This window comes from Bidens hawaiensis, unplaced genomic scaffold, assembly GCF_021521415.1.
Source record: "Bidens hawaiensis isolate Kalapana, Puna unplaced genomic scaffold, B.hawaiensis_p1.1 tig00013347_1, whole genome shotgun sequence".
Taxonomy (NCBI): domain Eukaryota; kingdom Viridiplantae; phylum Streptophyta; class Magnoliopsida; order Asterales; family Asteraceae; genus Bidens; species Bidens hawaiensis.
The window spans coordinates 418536-440849 of NW_027492132.1; the positions used below are offsets into that span (position 1 = coordinate 418536).

Below are 22314 nucleotides of genomic sequence, written 5' to 3' on the forward strand. Positions count from 1 at the left end.
CACCGCACCCTCAAACATTCCACAAACGCATGCGAATCAAAAGACCTTCATTTTCAGGTGTCACCACGCCATTGATTAAAAGACCATGTTTTACACAACAACTTACCACACCAGAACCGTGTCTCTATTCCTTCCCAAATTACCAAACTACCCTGACATATTTCCCACAATCCCGAAACTACCCTTACCTTTGGACAACACGCACACATTTTTAGGGCGTAGCAGTCACCTCTCTCTCTCTCATCATTTCTGTTTCTCTCTCTAGAATTCACCGTTGATCGGACGGTCATTCATCGCCGGAATATGACGATTGTTACTCCACAGCCACTAGATGTATGTATATATATACATATATCTCTATATCTATTTGTTATATGTTATGTGCAATTGAAATGTTATTGATTATATTGTTTGGTTATGCGATCGTGCTAGGGTTTTGAATTAATGATAGGAGTGTATTAATCTAGTTCAATTGGCAATATGAGTGTGAACTTAGGGTTTTTTAAAATATTTTTAATTGGATTTGAGTGATTGTGTATTTGATGATTTGTTTTGGTTTGATAGCAGGAAGACGAGGAGATGCTTGTGCCGCATACCGAGCCAGTGGACGGGCCGCAACCGGTGCAAGGTCCGGTTGCTTTCGATGGCACTCCGCCTATCGAAGTCCCTCAGTCTATGGAAGGTTAGGTTCTTGCTTTGCTTTATGTGATTGGTTAAATTGCATATGTATATATATGTGTGTGTGTGTACATTTATGGATTTGTTTTGAATTATATATCAAAGAGTAACGTGCGTGCATGGTGTGAGGGAACGCTTAGATATGTATATATATATATGTATGCGCGTGTACATTTATGGATTCGTTTCGAATTATATATCGAAAAGTAATGTGTGTGTGTGCGTGCGTGGTATGAGTGAACATTTGTTTGGTTATTTAACTTATCATTTTGTAATTTTGGATTCATTAGTTGTGGGGCAACCAGAAGGTGCTGGCGCGGAGAATCAAGCAGTTGAGGAGCCTCAGGCTTCTAGGTTTACTTGGACTATTGAGAATTTCTCTCGTCAGACAAACAAAAAGCTATATTCTGATGCGTTTGTGGTCGGTGGACATAAATGGTAAATAATTGTTGTGTCTGTTATGTTTTTGTTTCTTAAGGGAACAGTTGTGGACCGTTTGTCAGGATTGTGCTTGTATTTTTGTAGGCGTGTGCTTATATTTCCAAAGGGCAACAATGTGGACCATTTGTCAATGTACTTAGATGTAGCTGATTCTGCATCCTTGCCATATGGTTGGAGTAGATATGCACAATTCAGCTTGGCTGTTGTTAATCAACTGCACAGCAAATTCACTGTAAAGAAAGGTATGTTTTGTGCTTGTGCTGTTGGTAGTTGTGAAATTGTGCTTTTATGCAGTTCTGTTTTGCTACAGATCAGCATGTAGTTTTTTGCTTTTGTATTAGCAAGGTTTTCATAATATTTATTTATAATTTAGATCGTGCAATCTGTTCAATGACATTACTATTTTTTTAAATTGGTAATTTTGGATTTCAATCAAGAAATTCCAGGAGTTAGGCCATTTTGATCATCATTTAAAGGGAATATACTTTCATGTATGATACTTTTAGTGGAGTGAGAGAATTAAGATATATTATGTTCCTTTTTGACGTTCTTGATTCATTTCTAAAAATGCATTATTCAATAGGATTTGCTTAAATTAGGAAAATGAAGATATCTAACAAGAGCACAGGATACACATATTACCAATTATATTTGTATTTCCAGAACTTCTTTCTAGGCTTTTTTACTTAAGATTTTTTCAAACAAAATGGTGAAGTATACGTGCCATAATGCAAATAATATTTTACATTAAGTTACAAACCACTTTTTTAGTACCATATTACTTTCAGTTGTGACACCCATCAATTTACGGCTATGCATTTTGTTGTAAACAATTAGCCGAATCACTAGTTTACGCATTTTCACAATTGAAGAGACGGGCCATGTTTGGATAATTAAAAAATGAATTAATGCCTACTTTTAGTGAACTCATACTTTTATTTATGTAATTAACAGACACACAACACCAGTTTCATGCAAGGGAGAGTGATTGGGGATTCACATCTTTCATGCCTCTTAGTGATCTTTACGACCCGAGTAGAGGGTATCTGATAAATGATAGATGCGTTATTGAAGCTGATGTGGCTGTAAGGAAAGTAATTGACTATTGGTCATATGACTCAAAGAAGGAAAGTGGTTATGTTGGTCTTAAGAACCAAGGAGCAACATGTTACATGAACTCCCTTCTTCAAACCTTGTACCATATTCCTTACTTTAGAAAGGTACAGCTTTCTTATTTTTGTTATTATGACTCGTATTACTTAGAACTTAGACCTCATTATAACTTCCAATATCAGGCTGTTTACCATATGCCAACAACAGAAAATGATATGCCTTCAGGGAGTATTCCTCTGGCTCTTCAGAGCTTATTTTATAAGCTCCAATACAATGAAACCAGTGTTGCCACAAAAGAACTTACAAAATCATTTGGATGGGACACATATGATTCTTTCATGCAGCATGATGTTCAAGAACTCAATAGGGTTTTGTGTGAGAAACTTGAAGACAAGATGAAGGTGCCCAAAATCCTTTCCTGAATCTTATACATGGCTGTCTATGACTTTTTTTTTTCTGACTTCTGGTTGTTGTTGGCTCAGGGAACAGTTGTGGAAGGGACGATACAAAAGTTATTTGAAGGACACCATATGAACTATATTGAATGCGTCAATGTGAACTTCAAATCAACAAGAAAAGAATCATTTTATGGTACTGAATATGTATATGTATAAAGAAGCTTGAGTGTGTATATTGCTAATTATTTAATGATCCTGTTAATAATGTCTTAAAACTGGTTTACATCAGATCTTCAACTTGATGTGAAAGGCTGTCAGGATGTTTATGCTTCTTTTGATAAATAGTTGAAGTGGAACGGCTTGAGGGTGACAACAAATACCACGCTGAAGCACATGGGTTACAGGTTTTGTATTGGTTTATAAAATTGTAAAACTAATTGTTTTGGGTCATTAGGTGAAGTTTACATGTTTATTTCTGTTCAGGATGCTAAGAAGGGTGTGTTGTTTACCGATTTCCCACCCGTTCTTCAACTTCAGCTGAAGCGTTTTGAATATGATTTTACAAGGGATACTATGGTAAAGGTAAGTGTTGAAAAATTTATTCCACAATGTTCATGTCTTCTAAAAACGTTAGTTATATGAACCTATTCTGATATATTATGTAGATAAATGATCGGTATGAATTTCCACTTGAGCTCGACCTTGACAGGGAGAATGGCAAATATTTATCTCCTGATGCTGATAAGAGTGTTCGGAATCTTTATACACTTCACAGGTATCAAATCTGTTCATAATAAATTTAGCAGTGACAAATACTGGCTAGTTGCAAAAGTAGATCTTCTAAAAGATTTAATTTGTATTAATTTTCTTCATCATTATTGGTGTTCATACATTGTGTTAACTTTTCTCCACCTTGCTTCTTAACAGTGTATTGGTTCATAGTGGGGGTGTGCATGGTGGACACTATTATGCATTTATTAGGCCAACTCTGTCAGACCAGTGGTGAGTTTTATTTATTTTACACAGTTGTGTTTATTTTATAGCCCTAATAATGTGGGGTTTTTGTCATCATTACAATTTCAGGTTCAAGTTTGATGATGAAAGAGTTACTAAAGAAGATACGAAGAGGGCTTTAGAAGAGCAGTATGGCGGTGAGGAAGAGGTAATGCAATTTTTTTGGGATATCCATGCATTACTTTCTTTCGTGTGTATTATTTTTTTTTCAATACTCATTTATCTTTTTCTCTTATGCTTTAATTTCGACAGCTACCTCAAACAAATCCTGGCTAAAATAATGCTCCATTTAAATTCACAAAATACTCAAATGCGTATATGCTTGTTTACATACGAGAAAATGACAAAGATAAGATTATCTGCGACGTAGATGAGAAAGATATTGCAGAACATCTTAGGGTAAAGTAATCGCTCATACGTTTTAAGTTGATTTTCACTTTTTGTGGCATGTAAAGTCCAAAGCGTGAGCTCGTTACCATAACCATTTTCTCCAGATAAGGCTGAAGAAAGAACAAGAAGAAAAGGAAGATAAGAGAAGATATAAAGCACAGGCTCATCTGTACACTATTATTAAGGTGGTAGATGATTAGTTGCGGATATATTATCTCAATTTCCTGAATATAACTTTTTTTTTCTAGAATTTTCATTTTCATGTACTAATATTATTTGTTGACATTTATAGGTTGCTCGTGACGCAGACTTGTTAGAACAGATAGGCAAGGATATATATTTTGATCTAGTTGACCATGACAAAGTTCACAACTTTCGTATACAGAAACAAACGCATTTTAACCAATTCAAGGTACTTTTAGTGACCGACATTTTACATGATTTTAAATCATTTATTTAACTAGAGGTTATTCATGGTCTGCAGGAGGAGGTTGCTAAACAATTTGGCGTGCCTGTTCAATTTCAACGATTCTGGATATGGGCAAAGAGGCAAAATCACACATATCGTCCCAATGGTCCTTTAACCGCTCTGGAGGAAACCCAATCGGTATATTTTCTATATTTGTTAACATCTTTTAGGGGCTGTTTGGCAATCTTGTTCTGAATCATTAAGAGGCCTGACTGATTAAGAGGTAGCCTCTGAATCATTCAGCATGTCTCTGAAACATAATCATTGCTCCATGAACCACTAAGAGGTGTCTTTATAGTGAACCAAGCACACTCTACCTCTGACCGATTCAGAGGTAGCCTCTTAATGGAATCATATTCCATTTAGAGGCTACCATACCGATTATTATTATTATTATTATTGTTGTTGTTGTTGTTGATATCATTTGATAGTAATCTTTATCAGGTGTTTAGTAAATTTAATAAACAAGTTGAATTCATACTGCTCTTGTAACTGCAGGTTGGGCAATTGAGGGAAGTTTCTAATAAGAATAACAATGCTGAACTTAAATTGTTTTTGGAGATAGAGATCGGACCGGTAATATCTTCTTGTTGGTTTCATTCATTGTTGCTTGTAGCTGTTTGCTATTTCTTTATCATGTGGTTTTTTTTAATAAAATGATGTTTTGTGTTCAGGATATGCATCCTCTTCCACCACCTGACAAAAGCAAAGAAGACTTACTTCTCTTCTTCAAGCTTTATGATCCTGAGAAGGAAGAACTCCGGTATTTAAAAGATCTTTATTTATTATCTTTTGATCCTTTGATGCTTCTGGGAGTTGTTTCTCTAAAGTCCTAGATATGAATCTAGAGATTTTATGTTGATATTTGTTAGTAATATATATGACGGTGGGGTAAACAAGTAACTATATCTTTTTTTTTCTTCGTTCAGATACGTTGGTAGGTTTTTTGTGAAGAGTTCTGCTAAACCAACTGAAATTATATTAAAACTAAATGAGAGAGCTGGATTTAGTTCAGATGAAGAAATTGAACTTTATGAGGTATGTTTTCCCATTCTGTTTGCAATATTCTGTCAATTTCTGTCATATGTTGTTTCTAATTATGTTTTAAAACCTGTTAATTTTGCAGGAAATAAAATTTGAGCCATGTGTTATGTGTGAACGCCTTGACAAAAGGTCCTCATTTAGATCTAGCCAGGTATTAATGACACCTCTCAACCTTATAATGTCAAAAGGTGTTCACATAGAAAGTAATCTTTATGCTATTATTTTAGATCGAAGACGGAGACATTATTTGTTTCCAGAAACTCCCTAAAGCTGAGGATAAATATCGATATCCTGATGTCCCTTCATTTCTAGAATATGTGAAAAATCGTCAGGTATGTTATATTTCACCATTTTTACACATTCGCAACATCTCCATTAGTATGAAGTGATCCTGAATTCTTATGCCATTTTCAGATAGTTCATTTCCGATCTCTTGATAGACCCAAGGAAGATGATTTCTGTCTTGAACTGTAAGTCTGGCATTTGTACCTACATATGAACCTTGTACCCGATTATTCCAAAAGTAAAACATGCTGTTAATGTTTTACCAAATTCAACAGGTCAAAATTGCATACATATGATGATGTGGTGGAGCGAGTTGCTCAGAAACTTAATCTGGATGACCCGTCAAAAATCAGGCTCACTCCTCACAACTGTTATTCTCAACAACCCAAACCCCACCCAATAAAGTATCGTGTTGCAGAACACCTACTAGATATGCTGGTCCACTACAATCAGGTTTTTTCTATTTTCCACTTTGTTAAAGGCATATATTTTGGTATCGATGAAAAATATTAATCTTATCTTCACTTATCTGTTTGTTTCAGGTGTCTGATATTCTGTACTATGAAGTGTTGGACATCCCTCTGCCTGAATTACAATGCCTGAAAACTCTGAAAGTTTCTTTTCACCATTCAAATAAAGAAGAGGTATGTTTGGAATAATATATAATGGTTTTCCCTTGCAAGGAGTACTGGCTGGTTTCTAAAAGTTTGTTGATTTTGCAGCCTGTAATTCACAACATTAGGTTGCCTAAGCAGAGCACTGTTGGAGATGTTCTCAATGAAATAAAGTCCAAGGTATATGTTAGGATTTTAATTACACCAAACTTGTATTCTGTTTTCACTTCGTGGTCTTTTACAATGCATGTTTAAACAGGTTACACTATCTCATGAAAATGCTGAACTTAGATTGCTTGAAGTATTCTATCACAAGATTTACAAGGTATTGCATCCAATCAACGACAATTTATGTTTCAGTTTCTAGTAGAATGATCAACTACAACTTCAGCAATTTAACTTTCTGTTTTTAATTATACTTGTTTTTCTTTTCCTCACAGATCTTTCCTCTGACTGAGAAGATTGAGAATATAAATGATCAATACTGGACATTACGTGCTGAGGAAGTAAGCTGGCTTCTATCTTTTTTGCGCTACTTTTATGTCGATGTATTTCTTTCTAAATTTAAATTCCTATCTTTTGCATTAGATTCCTGAAGAAGAGAAGAATCTGGGACCCCAGGATCGGTTGGTTCATGTTTATCATTTCACCAAAGAGGCTGCACAGAACCATATTGTACACACTACACAATATAACCACTTTTTTATTCTGCCATATAACCTTTTTTAAGTATCTTTCTTAACTTTATTTTTATGCTTCTTTTATGATTTACAGCAAGTGCAGAACTTTGGGGAGCCTTTCTTTTTGATAATTCATGAAAATGAAACTTTAGCAGATGTTAAAGTCCGAATTCAAAGCAAATTAGAAGTTCCAGATGAGGAGTTCTCTAAGGTAGGTTTTTTCATTACACTTATGTTGACACAAGTTAACACGTTAACATCTGACTTACACCTGGCCTTTCTTTTTTGTATTTCAGTGGAAGTTTGCATTTTTATCTTTGGGACGCTCCGAGTATTTAGAGGATTCAGATGTTGTATCTGGCCGTTTTCAGGTTCACCGTCTTTCCCCCCTTTAAGGCTTTAAATTTCACTCATTGTGCTACTCCTTACCTTGACTACAAGTTGACGTGTATTGAATCTGGTTTGTAGAGACGAGATGTTTATGGTGCGTGGGAGCAGTACCTTGGGTTAGAACATTCAGACACCACCCCTAAAAGGTCCTTTACAGCAAATCAGGTATAACTTATATATTCTCTTTGAATTTTGAGTGGTCTATAAAAAAGGTTTTCTAATAATGTTTACTTTTTGGCTGTAAAATTGTAGAACCGTCATACATTTGAGAAGCCAGTGAAGATATACAACTAGGAGAGGGAGCGGGGTGGAGTGAAAGCTATGGTTTTTGTTTGTCGAAAGAACCTTATGATTGTTGGTGATAATTCTTTTTGGAATGGGAACGGGAAAGGTGATTTTAACTGTTATGTGGATGTGTAATTTAGCAGTAAAGGTACATAGGAGGAAATTTTGTACAAGCTGGGTGCCTAAATTATTAGTGTTTGGTGGGTGGATGGGATTGGAAACATGACTTGTGTGTAAAGTTACCTATATTTACTTGTAGGATATAAAATGTCATTTTTCCCTAATCATAAATAATCAAAGACACTTGTTTCATTCATGCTTCTACCAAACCTGGTACATTTTATTTCACAATCTGGTAGCACCTGACCTTAATATAGAGGTGCTGATTGGGGTCGGTTTTCTGTTTATTCGGGTTACTCAAATTTGAAAATTGATTTTGAATTCAAATAAGATTTGAAAAATTGGTTTCGAATTCGGTTTAAATTCAGGTCTATTTGTCAATTTGAGATTATTAAATTTGAAAATCAGTTTGAATACATGCCTGATTTTAATAACTGGAAATCGACAAATCAGTTTGAGATTATTACAGTTTTCAGTTTTCCAGTCTCGTTATAGAAATTTTAATAGAAAGTAGTACCATTGTGAATCAAAGGTTGTTCGAATCGGGTCTTCACCTAAACTGAATTTCAAATTTGGTAGACTCGTTTGAACTGAAATAAAATGAATTCAAATATTACAATTTTTTTTTCAACATTTGATTACCTTCTTTATATATAATTTGACACCCGAATTCACATCTTAATTCAGTTTCAAATCTGTCAATACAATGCAACCAAACTTATTAATGCAAATCATTTAACAGAAGGTGGAGTGGTAAATAGGATTCCGAAGTTAAGTAGTTCCGCTCCACAAAGGAGACCGCCAAGTATAGAGAGACAAACTATAGATGCAAGCTTGTTACCCGCCTTGGTTCTTGATATAGGAAACCTACTTTTTTAGGTTTCCCATATTGAAACCATGGTATGGATCAATCATAGCTTTGAAGTTCATTTTTGTCTTCCTTTGGTTAGCAGCAGAACTATTAACTTTTGGAAGCCTATTTACCGCATGCATTCCGTCATCTTATGTGGGATGATTTGAGTTTGATCTCCACTAGGTTAGTTGTATTTTGTGTAGCAAGACATTCACAAATACAGTAACGGTTCAAGACTGTCGTTAGAACATTCGGTGTGTGCGTTCATGTTTGGGCATGACGAACAATCAAAAGATTTATTCAAACTGGATTTTGCCAGAAATGTTGAGCAGAGATCGTTTTAACATGACATGTCGCATGTTCAAAACTGCTGTCAAAGAAGAAAGCTAATGCTCAAAACCAAATAAGATAACAAACCTAAAAACTGTTTTAAAAAATATCCTAATAATATTTGGAGTTCTGCTCATACATATGAAACTTGGATCAAAACATTATGATTAGAAGAGTAAGTTCAGCTGATAATGTACTGATATGCAGAAAAGAATGACACGAAAGAAATGGTTAATATTAACCTTTGATGGCTTCAAACAAAGTATCAAGATTACTCATAGTCCATCTGAAACTCTATAGGTAACAAACAATATGTGTTCATGTCACCAATAACACTTTTGCACAATTACATTTACCAAACACAGTCAATAGCATGCATCAACTTTCTCCGAGGCCCAACCGCATCAGCACCCATATCTTTCAGTTTCTTCATCGTCAAATTCACTAACTGCGTCTTTCCAACACGCTTACACCTAAAAAGCTTCACAAACTGCCCCAACCCAATAGACACCAGCCACTTGTTCATTCCACCCGCTCTCCGAAGCTTTCTCTCGAGATTCAAAGCCCTCATCTTTGGGTTCTCCAACACGTAACTCCCGCAATGTCTTCCTGCTTTTGAAGCATTGCAAATTCCAAGTGGTTTACGGTAATTCGGTTCACGGTTTTGCGGGTTTCTTGGTGTGGGCATGCCATTCAACTTTGGTGGGCTGGCAACTGTTGTGACGGGTTTTGGTGTGGTCAACGGCACGGCAACAGGTGGACATGGTTCTGGCTGTGGAGGTGTAACATAATCGACTTCTTTGGTGGCTATTGACGGTATTGTGCATTGTTCAGTTATGGGTAAAGACGGGATCAAAATTGTAACTTTTTGTTTCTTGACGACAACCCACCCGTCTTGTACACACTCCTCGATTTCAGGGTCATTTTGGGTACAACTTTTTTTAGAAGGTTGCTTAGGCTTTGATTTCATCATTTACTTGATAACCTGCTTCATACATATACCATAAATCAATAAGAAGAAAATTCACCTAATACAACAGTCAGTAAAACTCCCACTAAATAGAAAACATTCAATACATTTAACAATTCAGTTGTACTCAGAATGCGTAAATTCGATATGATGGCTAAAACGCATATTAACTATAACTCCTATTTGACACAAGAAGATAAACTCTTAATTATCAATGTCGAACCTGACGCTGTAAAGTGCAAAACCAGTGGCTATTTTGACAGCCACCGGCATCGCTTAATCAATAAATAATATCTTAAACCCATCAATGATTACATAAACCCTAACAATTTATTTACTTTTTAAGTTTCAATCATTGGTAGAGTGGTAGTTATTATAAACTTAAAAAAAAAACAGATCAATTTGCAGTAAAAAAAGACCCCTAAACTTGTTAATGATTAATAATTAAAATGGTAAATTAATGTTTCCTAATGTTTTAAACGATCACTAGAACAAGCTGTGTTAGTATAAGTGAAGCAATCGAGCTAATTACAGTCTTTGTTGCACTCGTACAATGGGATTAGTGTTGTAGACATGCATACATACCTAGATTACACAGGAAGCTGAAATTGATCGGAGAAGATGAAACCGGTGAAGGGTTTTGATTGATTGATTGATTGCAGCCTCTTTTGGAATTAAAACCCCCAGCTCGTAACTATTTAGCCGATCTATAATTTGTCAATTTTGATTCATAAAATCACTTGTCAGTTCTCAATATTAATGTTCGTTGTTGTTGTTGTTGTTGTTGTTATTATTATTATTATTATATTGTTTTAACATGTGTGGCATAGTGGAGAATCCGGTGGAGACCCAAGTTTAATTTCTACTCGTGCTATTGTTTGATGGATTATAACAATGAAGGATTGAAGGATATGAGCTAGGTCTTCTGCAAAAAGTTGTTTGTTCGAATCTTGATCACACCCGGGTTTTCGTCCCACCGTGTATCGCTAGAGAGTGACAGCTGGTGGTATGGTTTCGGGGGAACGTCCAAGCTAAACTCTGAAAGCTAGTGTAAGCTCGGTAAGACAACATAGTCTAGCCAGAATAACGCAACGAAGCTCTCCAAATTTGAAGAGTGCGGTGGCCTAACACACAAGAAAGTAGTCGTTTCAAAAAATATATATAATAAACCATAAAAATAAAAAAAAATATCAACGAGAGAATCTTTAGTTCAAAACAAAAAAAGTATAAAACTCTGTTGCAACTAATCGGAACCACAGTCTTCTCCGGCAACCATTAACTCTGATTGCTTAGCCTTTTGTTTCACGCACACGCATAAGTTATGCTTTATCTTTTAACGGTTCAAATAAAATGCTACTGTATATTTAAAATAATAAAATAAAACGGGGTCTTACATGGAAGATGTTACAATCTTCTGTGATCATGTAAGGGGGCATCATGTAATGGAGAAGCTAGCCACACGTTTTGCAATAGTTGTTTGTCTAACCAAGTCAAAGCAGCCTTAATATAATCAATGTTAGAAATCTTAACTGACAAGTGCTACCAATATTAAGTGCTACCAGTATTAGTAAAGTGATGTAAATGATAATAACTTTTAGACCCATGAGAATAGAAATGGCTAAAAAATACTTTTTGTGGACGAAGATGACAAAAGTGAGCAAACTACAGGAACGAAAAAAACAATTTACTCTATTTGTTTAAAATAGTATTTTTATCATTTCATACAAACTTAACATACTAGAACTAACAGAGTGATTTGGACCGAAAACAAGAATATAAAATCACAAGAACAAAAATGAGCAAGCTAAGAGGAAGAAAATGATAGTTTTATGCTTTTTATATATTTTGCTGACACATGATAATAATTGTTTTTTTCTTTAGAAGACGAAGATATTGTGATGTTTCTTTTTAATTAGTTTATTATAAAGTGGGTCTATTCATATGTTATATTGTTTTTCATGTAAGGTAGTTTAGTTAGTCAATTTATAAAAAGATAATCGAAAATCTAAATGTCACTAAAAATGAAATATTGCTCAACATAAAATGTTGATTCTCTGTAAATAATGACAGCTAAAGACGAAAATTATATTTTAGGAAGAAAAAAACTGTAGTTTACCTTATTTAGTTCTTCAACTAAAAAACATAATCATTTTATTTAGTTCCTCTTTTAGTTGTTTTAGTTTTAATAACCAAACATAAACAAATAACATATATATATATATATATATATATGATGGGGGAGTTAGCGTACAATAATCGCTTAACGTATATTACGTACGCAAAATACGTTCAAGCCAAATTCACAATCTTTAAACGTTCAAGGTCAAATTCACAATCTTTAAACGTTCAAGGCAAAAAAACTTAAACGTTTAAGCTTAAATCCTGATACATTCAAGGTTAAAACATATCACTCAAAATTTAAAATTGATCGATTGAAGCTTTAAATTGATGATTAATTGGATCGTTTTCAAGATTAATTGATCAATTAGGTTCAACAATTTCAATTTCAATTGCTCAATTTGACAACTGACCTGTGAGCAACGATTGATGGTTGTGTCGGAAGAAGATGGTGGTCACGGCGGTAGACGATGGTCGCGACGATGGACGGTGGACGGAATTGACGGGAGAAAAGGTGGACGGAGACCGACTCGCGTAACGTGGTTATTGAAAATCGACGTTTCTGAATGTCGCATACCTATTATACGATAAAAGATTAATATGTTGGATCCTTTATCCATATATGATAAACATTTATATTTAAAAGTAGTTTAAACTGAATATTTATAAAAGTATGTATAATAATCACATTAATAATCCAACAAATCATTAGTAACTAAAATTAAACCAAACAACAAAACAGAATAATAATCTCCATAATCCATCATTTTGCTGGAGATTTATCATTTTTGTCAAATACAATATTAAAAGAAAATAAAAATATTGCTTGGGGTTAACGCATTATTCGACACGTGCAGTGCATGGAGCCGTATCACTCACACAACCTCAAAAATATCAAAAATGTCGTCCACCTACATAGCTATCTCTATATCTAGGGTTTCCACCGCCTCCATTGACGACTAACACTCATCACCTGCAAATTACAACATGAAGTTTGGTCAGATGTTTTCCGAGTATCTTCACGATGAACAACTCAACTCTTTCGATCCCAAAAAGTTCTCTCATGTCCAGTACAAGCGCCTTAAAAAGGTTCTCAAAACATGCCGCTGTCAAGATTGCTCCGACGATCAGAATAATAATAATAATAATAATAATAATAATAATAATAATAATAATAATAATAATAATGCAGTTTCAGATGTTCGTTGCAATTATAAGTCCTGCCAACGTAAGTTTATTATAATATTTCATTATAAAGTAATGTTTATATCGTAATGAAAAGGTACACGCGCTACAAGCTGTGCATAGCCTTTTTGAACAGTAAAACTAAGTCGTTTAATTAAAGAGAACGTACCCTTCGAAGAGAATTGAATATATATGACATTGATTTTTTTTTGTTGGATATTAATATTTTAGGGTGTGATCGGATATTTTTTGGTGAGATAATGAAGGAAGCTTCAGATATAGCTTGTTGTTTTAGTTCAAGAGTGAGGCATCTTGTGCATCTTCATTGCACCACTGGTTTGCATAGATGTTTACTGCATTTCTTTCACTGTTTCAAGGATGAACAACAAGCACTTGCACACGAGGGGACAATGTTGATTGGCTATGTTATTATGAATGCTACTGCTCTTAAGAAAATTCTTAAGAAATATGATAAAGTAAGCTACTTACTAAGATATAGCACTTTGTTTTTAAATTACTAAATTTTGGATACTCATTTTGTGGGAATTTTGGATTAATTCTAGGTGGTTTTATTTTTTAAGTTGTTGTACTTCTAGGCGATGGCGAATTCGCCTAGGTGTCAAGCGAACTTCATAGAGTTTGGTGAAAAAATGTATACCGGTGAATGATGATGTGTCAAGTTCCTTTTCAAGAATTTTTAAGAATACGTTTTTTTTTAAACTGTCGTTTTTAAAAGCTACTCATTGTTATAGTTGGATATGTAAGACATCTATTGTTCAAAGCGAATTTTTATTTCTTATTTATTATTTATTATCAATTTTTTTTATCTAAATAAGGTTCTCTTCATAAAAAGGAGATATAGATATGTCAATGATCCGTGAAAATTGTATTAAAAATAACTCAAAAATTTGGTTACATACACTTAGTTTAACCAAACATTTTGGTTTGGAACTTTTAGTTCTCGTTGTTTATCAATGTTGCTTGAATAAGTTTTCTTGCAGGGTTAGTGGATCGCTCAAAAGGTGTCCAAGAACTTAAGAAAACGTCTAAAACTATTTAAATGAATGCTAAATACCTACTGATACAAATAAATCCCATGGTGTTTCTTAAATATTTTTGCTCTTTTGCTTTGGCAGGTGCACAAATCTGTGAGTGGTATGAACTTCAAGTCCAAGTTGCAGGCTGAACACTTGGAGATATCACAGTCACCATGGTTGATTGAACTGGTGGCTTTTTTTATCAACTTTAATGAATCAAACCATATGATTGACTACAAGCTTCACATACCACCATTCTCTTGTGATCTCACCATTGCAGATTCAGAACCTGTGTTGAGATTAGTGCTTCAAGGTTATGCAAATTTGGAATATAATCTCACTTGCCCGATTTGTTTGGTACGGTTATGATTCGAACTTATTAATCTTGTAGACTGAATGCATCTTTCGTTTCCATTAATATCATTTTGATGACCAGAATACTGTTTTTCATCCGTGTGCTTTGAGCTGTGGGCATATCTTTTGCAAGTCATGTGCTTGTTCGGCTGCATCGGTTTTAATATTTGAAGGGCTTAAATCTGCAAGCCCAAAAATGAAGTGCCCAGTTTGCAGAGAGGTATATGGTAAATAAATAAATAAATTGTTAGATCAATTATTCATCGGTAAGTAAGCGAGTTTATGCAATTGCAGGATGATGTATATGGTAATGCAGTGAGCATGTGTGAACTCGATTTACTTTTGAAGCGGCGGTAAGTAGTAATGTTATACTAAAGTTAAAAAAAAAACTCGTGAATGATTAGCGTTATAAGGAATCTTACATGGGATTTGCAGGTTTAAAGAACAATGGAAAGAAAGACTTGTAGAAGAACATGATGAAGTTACAAAGCAAACTAAACTGTATTGGGAGTCACAGACAAGATATTTTACAGGAATTTAATTATTGATAATCCTATATGGATCATATACACAAAAATGGAAATGGTTAGTTTACCTATCTAGGCTATCTTTTATCCAATTAGTACCTATGAGATTTGTTTTTTAGCATGGAATGAATGTTTAATTTACTGTATGAAGGATGTATTTGGTATTCTAAGTTTGGCAACAACTAAAACAAGTTTGTTCTTGTTATTTTTATGTTTTAGAGTTAATTGGAGATTGTGGGATGCGTTGGTTAGTTTGGGTATATATGTATGATTAGTGATCGCATAGCCGATGTTAAAGGCATGCATAAGTCGGTCTTGGGCTCATACTGAACCGACTACTGAGAACCAAAACTCTAGTTTGAAAACTGTCTACCTTAGGTTTTCTTCCGGTTTTACCACTTGGGCTAAAAAGAATTATTTGTGTTTGTGGGTGGTGGTGGTGGTGGTGGTGGTGGTGGGGGGGGGGGGGGTTAACATATTATATAATCTTCTTCCATCGACTCTTGACCGTGAAATTTAAGTAATCAGCTACTGCATAATCTCCACCAATCGTTTCATTTTATATTTGCTCGCTTGAATTCGTGTAGTCCTTAATTAGGGGTTTGGAGGTTCGTTTTTTTTGGTCCAGGGATTGAAGATCGTTGAACAATGCCTTTGGTGTTCTCGTTCAGTTTTATTGTTCATCCTTTAGCTACTATTTCTATATTGGTCATTCGTACTTTTGTTACACATTGTCTTTGGTCCTCGAGGTAAAGTTTGTTAACAATTAACAAGGTTTTTCCATCACAACAAAATAAAACATTATTATTTTGATAAAATAAAGTACATTGCTATTTACAAAATAAAGTACATTATTATTTATTTCTACCTGCTATGTTGATAAAATAAATTTAATTATGAAGTTGGTAAAAAACAAAATAAAGTACATTGCTATTTACAAATGAAAACATTATTATTTATTAGGATTCGATGTTAGTTGATAATTAGTAGGAATGGATCATTACAACTCTATTTAGAAATGCATAAAGTTTAGTGTGCACATTCAACAATCTGGATTCATAAAAACTGATTTATTAATATATATTTCGACTTGAAATATAACGGGTCTATTTATTTTCAAGTTAAGGAATTGTGTATTTATAGGAATTTTCAAATAGAGGAATTGTGCATTTAGGAATTTATTATGAGACTCAAGGTTTAAAGCTAGTTAGCAGATTGTTGTATCACTGTATATATGTAATGAAAAATTAGTTAATGAGTAAAACTTGATATATTTTGCATAATAATATTCACCAATAGTTAACAGTTTAAGAGGATAATAATTCAATTCTATTTAAAAATTAAACATAGTGACCAATTAAATTCTAGACCAACACAAGAGTACTTGCAAATCTTACTATACTATTAAAGCAATACATGATATCCACATGACCTTTAACTAGCATGTCCACTTAGGTTTCTAAGTCATCCGGTTTCCACCTATATAATTACCACATAATTCACTAATAATATTTTCAAGAATCATAACCCCACTAATTAATGTTTTCTATAATCACAACCAACTATTTCCTTTCAAATGATTTAAAAACCGATTTTGATACAATTAATTATTTATAATTGATTTTGTGTTTTCTTTTTTTATTATAACTATTATTTTAGTAATTCAATAATTTGCATAACAGTTTCTCACTCCATAATTTATACATATTTATCTTACATCTTGTGGTTTTGCAGAGAACTAGGTAAATAATTCTTATGATATCTATATATATATATATATACACTACTAGAAAAGGGGAAAGTTTCCTACACATTTTTTCAGTAAAATACCGACAAACTCAATTTCTCACAATTCAGCGGAAATTTTCCGACAAAAAAAAGTACAAAAAAAAACAATGATTTTTCCGACAATCATCCGATAAAATGCCTTCAAATAAAATTTTCTCGTAAATTTGTCGGTAATATTCAAATGATTCTGACATTTTACCGACAAATTTGCCATTCATTAATTTCTAAGTTAAATCTAATGGGTTACATAAGAAAAATAACAATACTTTTTCTGTTTTGTCGGAAACTTGTCGAAATTGTTAAAAGACTTCCGACAATTTTCCGACAAAGAATATAAATACTGTTATTTTATATATTATGATCATTTATAAATCTAATCTATCAACAAAATAACTGAAAAATTAAGATTTTTTTAACCTTTGTCGGAATATTGTCGGAAATATATAAGTTTCCGACAATTTTCCGACAAATATCAAAACAGTTTATTTATTTTATTAAACTTTTAACAAATCTAATCGATATTTAAAAAAAGAAAAAGAATATTATTTACTAGTAGCAATAATTTAACACTTTAGTATATAAACATATTAATTATAAGTTATAATATTTTATATAAATTTTTAAAACATAATCTATAATGATAAGTGTCTGCTATAAGTATTTATTAGTGTAGTGTTAGTGTGTGTGCTATTGTACGCATGTGTATGAGTATAGGCATATGTATGATGAGTGTCTGCTATAAGTGTATGTATATCCATATGTGTTAGCGTATGTATGTGTAGGAGTGTTTATGTGTGTATGCTTATGTGTTAGTGCATGTATCTGTACGTGTGTATTACTGTGTGTGTGTGTGCATGTGTTAGTATATGTATATGAAGGAGTATGTGTAGGAGTGTATGTGTGTGTGCGTATGCATGTGTAAGATTGTCTATGTGTGTATGCGTATGTGTGAGTGTATGTATGTGCACATTTGCGTGTGTGTTAGTATGTGTATGCAAAATCACAGAGTTATAGCGATAAACATAACAATTAGCAAAATCATGGTATTAGAATGAGTTTATGATATACTTAATAGGCTAATAGCTAACTAAGGATTTATGAACCTCTCATAACATTTTCAATAGCGAATTGATGAATAACTCTTCGCAGTTTATGCTCTCTAATGTTCCGTTCTCGATAGCTATCAACGGTTGTCGATCGAAAATAAGATTTCAGTAACTATAATTTCGAAAAACTCTTTCTGCATATTCATTTTGATGTTATCCTGCCTATGCGTTTCTTTTATTTATTTAGTTATTTAATTTATATTGATTAATTAAAAGCACTTGGTCTTTTTCAAATTTTAGTGACCTATATGTCATTGGGTAATCTAAAAAAGTGGTTATAAAAGGTGTTTGAGTATTATAAAACAATGAGATTATAAACATTCGGGTACTCTACATTTATAACATCAATAATTTTTCAAAAAAATTATGGCCTAAAAAAAAGTGCTACGGCTGGTCGCTCATTTGGCACACCCTAAGAGTCGCCACTGACTATTATACGTATTTGTATGAGTATAGGCGCCCCGACGTGTATAAGTGCGTGAGTTTCATATATATTTTTCGTATAGTTTATATAATTCTATAGCTTGTTTGCTAAATATATTTATCTTTTTCTATATTTTTGTAGGACTTCCGTCAAATATGGACAAGCTCCTTTCATTTTGTAATTGTTAATATATATTTTTATTTATGTTGTCGGAAAGTATTCGGAAAATATGAAGATTTCCGATATAATAACAATAACATTGTTTTTCTAAAAAAACGTCCAAGGTGGGTTTCGAACTAGCATCTACTCCAACAACTTAGACAAAGCTTACCACTTGAACCACAACTCCATTTGTTGTGATTTGTATAATAATATTTATAAAGGTAACTGGTGAAAAACTTAAAACTCTGGACATCCCAACACAAAAACCAGTTGGCGCTAACTTTTCCCCCAAATCAAAACCCTTGGCGCTAAAGTCTCTCCCAAAATTAAAACCCTGGAGTCTTCAAGTCAGTTCACAAAACCCTTGCCGCCTCTTCCTACCATCGAACCCCTATCTCGCTGCACTGTATTGTGGACATCGTTTGAGGTTTTCTTGTGGCATAATCCTTTTCGAGGTACGTCTCTTGGTTGTGTTCATCAAGTAGCCGAATAACTTGTTAATAACAGATTTCTAAGTTTCTTGTGAATAAGCTATGTAGGGTTGAATTCTACAGTAGCTTAGTCTGGATATGTTGATTTTGTGCCTTCTTTTTTGAACAATTAAGATTAATTATGCCGTAGCAATTTTATTTTATTGATATTTTGCAGAAATTAAACTATAAAAAAATATTTGCTTCATTTGTTTTATTTGGTGCACAGTTACCTTTTAATATATAAACCATAGGAGCTCCCATTAGGTAAAACTATATAAACAAATCCTAAAAGGTACCAGGCCAGGTTTGTAGTTTACGCAGCGTCGGTCATTAGCAGTTAGTTTATTTTTAAGGCGGTGTATTTTGAAATCACTTAACGGGTATAAAGCTATTTGTACTTTGACTATTTTACCCCTGAATTGGACTAATAACTATAACCATATAGAACTTATTTTGTTCGTTTAACTCGTATTATAATGGATAATTAATGTTGAAAAAAGTTATAAAAACGGTTAACGTGGCAGGCACAAAGTTTTAACCAGCACGAGCACTACAGGGCTAAGATATGGCTGTATATATTTAATGTTAGGTTAGTAACTATATGTTGAAAAAAGTCAAATTGGCAACATACAGGCCTATGTATGTCTATATAGATATGGTTAACATGTTTTATTTGTATATATTTAATGTTAGGTTAGTACATATATGTATGTATATATTGTTAGGTTAGTATGTATATGTATTCTTATTTTTAAGTTCTAACAGTTAGTGGAATTATAGTTAATAGGTAAAAGTAAATGAGTTTGAAAAGAGAATGGATGTATACAATGAGAACCAATACAAATGGTTCTTTCAATCTGAGATTTCAACAAGTAGTCTCTTATTTCTTGGATTTTGCATACAAAAATGCAACCAACATAGAAAATGGAAAAATTAGGTGTCCGTGCAGAAAATGCAAAAATCGCTACTACAAAACGAGAGTTGATGTTCAAGTTCATCTATTTGCCAAAGGATTCATGAAAGACTATCAGTTATGGCACGCGCATGGTGAAAGGTATCCCGATGAAGCTATGGACATCGACGAATGTTCAAACCCCGTACTATCTCAACATGTGGGTGATGATGCCGATGAATATCTTGGTGAATATACCGGATACGATGAAATGGTTATGGAAGGCATGCATCAGAATCATGATTCTTATTATCAGCAAGGATCACAAGATCCAAATCAAAAAGCAGAAGCCTTCTATAAAATGTTTGAGCAAACCAACGAGCCTTTATGGGAGGGGGCTAAACAGGCTAGCACACTCTCTGTCACCACGAGATTATTGAATTGGAAATCAGATTTTAATGTTTCCGACTCAACATTTGATAAACTACTCCCGATTATCAAAGAAATTTTGCCTGATGGTAACAAGCTATCTACCAACTTTTATGAGACCAAGAAGATGTTGAAGCCACTAGAGTTACCATCACAACAAATTCATGCATGCCAAAACCATTGCATGCTATTTAATGGACAGTATGCTGATCTTGATCGTTGTAAAGTGTGTAAAGAAGAAAGGTATAAGGAAAAGGGGAAGAAGGTTCCTAAGTTTGCGATGACCTACATGCCAATTGGACCAAGGCTTCAAAGACTGTTCTATTCAAAAAAGACGGCTCAACACTTGACTTGGCACGCAAATCGTAATCCATCAGAAAAGATGAGTCATCCTAGTGATGGTCGAGCGTGGCATCATTTTAACTCGGTCTTTTCTGATTTTGCAAAAGAGACACGCAATGTTCGTCTTGGGTTGTGTACTGATGGGTTTAGCCCAAATAATACAAGTGGGAGCCCATATTCATGTTGGCCGGTGTTTATCTCGGTTTACAACCTACCTCCTTGGTTGGCCTTAAAAGAACAATACTTACAAATTCCTGTGATCATTCCTGGTCCGAAGAGTCCCGGACAAAATATTGATGTTTGTCTACAACCTTTGGTAGACGAGCTGAAACATTTGTTCAACCATGGTATTGAAACTTATGATGCCCATCAACGCACCAATTTCCAAATGAGAGCAGTACTTCTATGGACAGTTAGTGACTTCCCTGCTTATGCAATGTTGTCTGGGTGGAGCACACATGGTAAATTAGCTTGCCCATATTGCTCGAGTGAATCAGGATCATTCCAGCTTCAGTTTGGAGGGAAACCTTGTTGGTTTGACTGTCATAGACAACATCTTCCTGCTCGGCATAGTTTTTTGAAAGATAAGGTTAACTTTTTAAAAGACAAAACAATTTCGAGTGTAAGATGTATCCACAGCCAACCGGAGAGGAAAAATGGCAGATTGTAAAAGATTTGCCCATTGTTTATAAGGGTGAACCTCATAATAGTGAATTTTATACAAAACCACCTGGTTTTGGGATTACACATAATTGGGTAAAGAGAAGCATCTTTTGGGAGCTCCCGTATTGGGATAAGTTGTTGATTCGACACAACCTCGACGTGATGCATATAGAGAAGAATGTATTTGAAAATTTGTTTAACACAATTATGGGCACCAACAAATCCAAAGATAATATGAAGGCACGACAAGACATTGAACTTATTTGTGACCGACGTCTTTTAAATCCGATTCATGATAACAATGGAAAGATGAAAGTACATTGGGGAGATTACACTTTGCAAAAAGATAACCTTAAAAAAGTTTGTGCTTGGATGAAAAAGCTTAAATTTCCAGACGGGTATGCTTCAAACATAGGGAGTTTAGTCAAAATCAAAGACAACACTTTTCATAGTTTCAAAAGCCATGATTGTCATGTGTTTATGCAACGGTTACTTCCACTTGCTATTAGAGGTTTTGTTTCAAAAGATACATATGAGGCTGTGACAGAGTTGTGCATGTTCTTCCGGGTCTTATGCTCAAAAACGTTGCATGTAGATGACTTGGTTAACATGAAACGCGTTGTCGTTGTAACTATATGCAAGTTAGAGGAAATATTTCCTCCCGGTTTTTTTGATTCAATGGAGCATTTGATCATACATCTTGCCGATGAAGCTCTTCTCGGTGGTCCCGTGCAATATAG

At 34.0% G+C, this 22314-nt stretch overlaps 2 protein-coding genes and 1 pseudogene across 3 annotated transcripts; 2 read left to right on the plus strand and 1 right to left on the minus strand.

The window, feature by feature from the left end:
- Positions 1–206: 206 nt before the first annotated feature.
- On the plus strand, positions 207–8219 carry LOC143543906 (ubiquitin C-terminal hydrolase 12-like; annotated as a pseudogene). The gene is made up of 32 exons (XR_013137166.1): positions 207–333; positions 565–682; positions 969–1116; positions 1204–1361; positions 2074–2339; positions 2415–2633; positions 2715–2823; positions 2920–3034; positions 3114–3212; positions 3296–3405; positions 3558–3632; positions 3714–3792; positions 3897–4043; positions 4139–4219; positions 4327–4446; positions 4519–4641; positions 5002–5079; positions 5178–5266; positions 5433–5541; positions 5630–5698; positions 5775–5879; positions 5962–6017; positions 6108–6285; positions 6375–6476; positions 6555–6626; positions 6706–6771; positions 6887–6952; positions 7035–7121; positions 7221–7337; positions 7423–7497; positions 7595–7681; positions 7769–8219. The product of XR_013137166.1 is annotated as a ubiquitin C-terminal hydrolase 12-like (transcript).
- A 968-nt stretch (positions 8220–9187) lies between these two features.
- On the minus strand, positions 9188–10820 carry LOC143543887 (uncharacterized). Its single transcript, XM_077036105.1, has 2 exons — positions 10660–10820; positions 9188–10089 (listed from the first exon to the last, which is right to left on the minus strand). Exon 2 carries the CDS (start codon positions 10075–10077, stop codon positions 9457–9459), a length of 621 nt encoding a protein of 206 aa, XP_076892220.1. The 5' UTR covers positions 10078–10089; positions 10660–10820; the 3' UTR covers positions 9188–9456.
- A 2241-nt stretch (positions 10821–13061) lies between these two features.
- On the plus strand, positions 13062–15666 carry LOC143543888 (putative E3 ubiquitin-protein ligase BAH1-like). Its single transcript, XM_077036106.1, has 6 exons — positions 13062–13420; positions 13609–13853; positions 14514–14771; positions 14851–14988; positions 15063–15121; positions 15204–15666. Exons 1-6 carry the CDS (start codon positions 13180–13182, stop codon positions 15307–15309), a joined length of 1047 nt encoding a protein of 348 aa, XP_076892221.1. The 5' UTR covers positions 13062–13179; the 3' UTR covers positions 15310–15666.
- The last annotated feature ends 6648 nt before the right edge of the window (positions 15667–22314 follow it).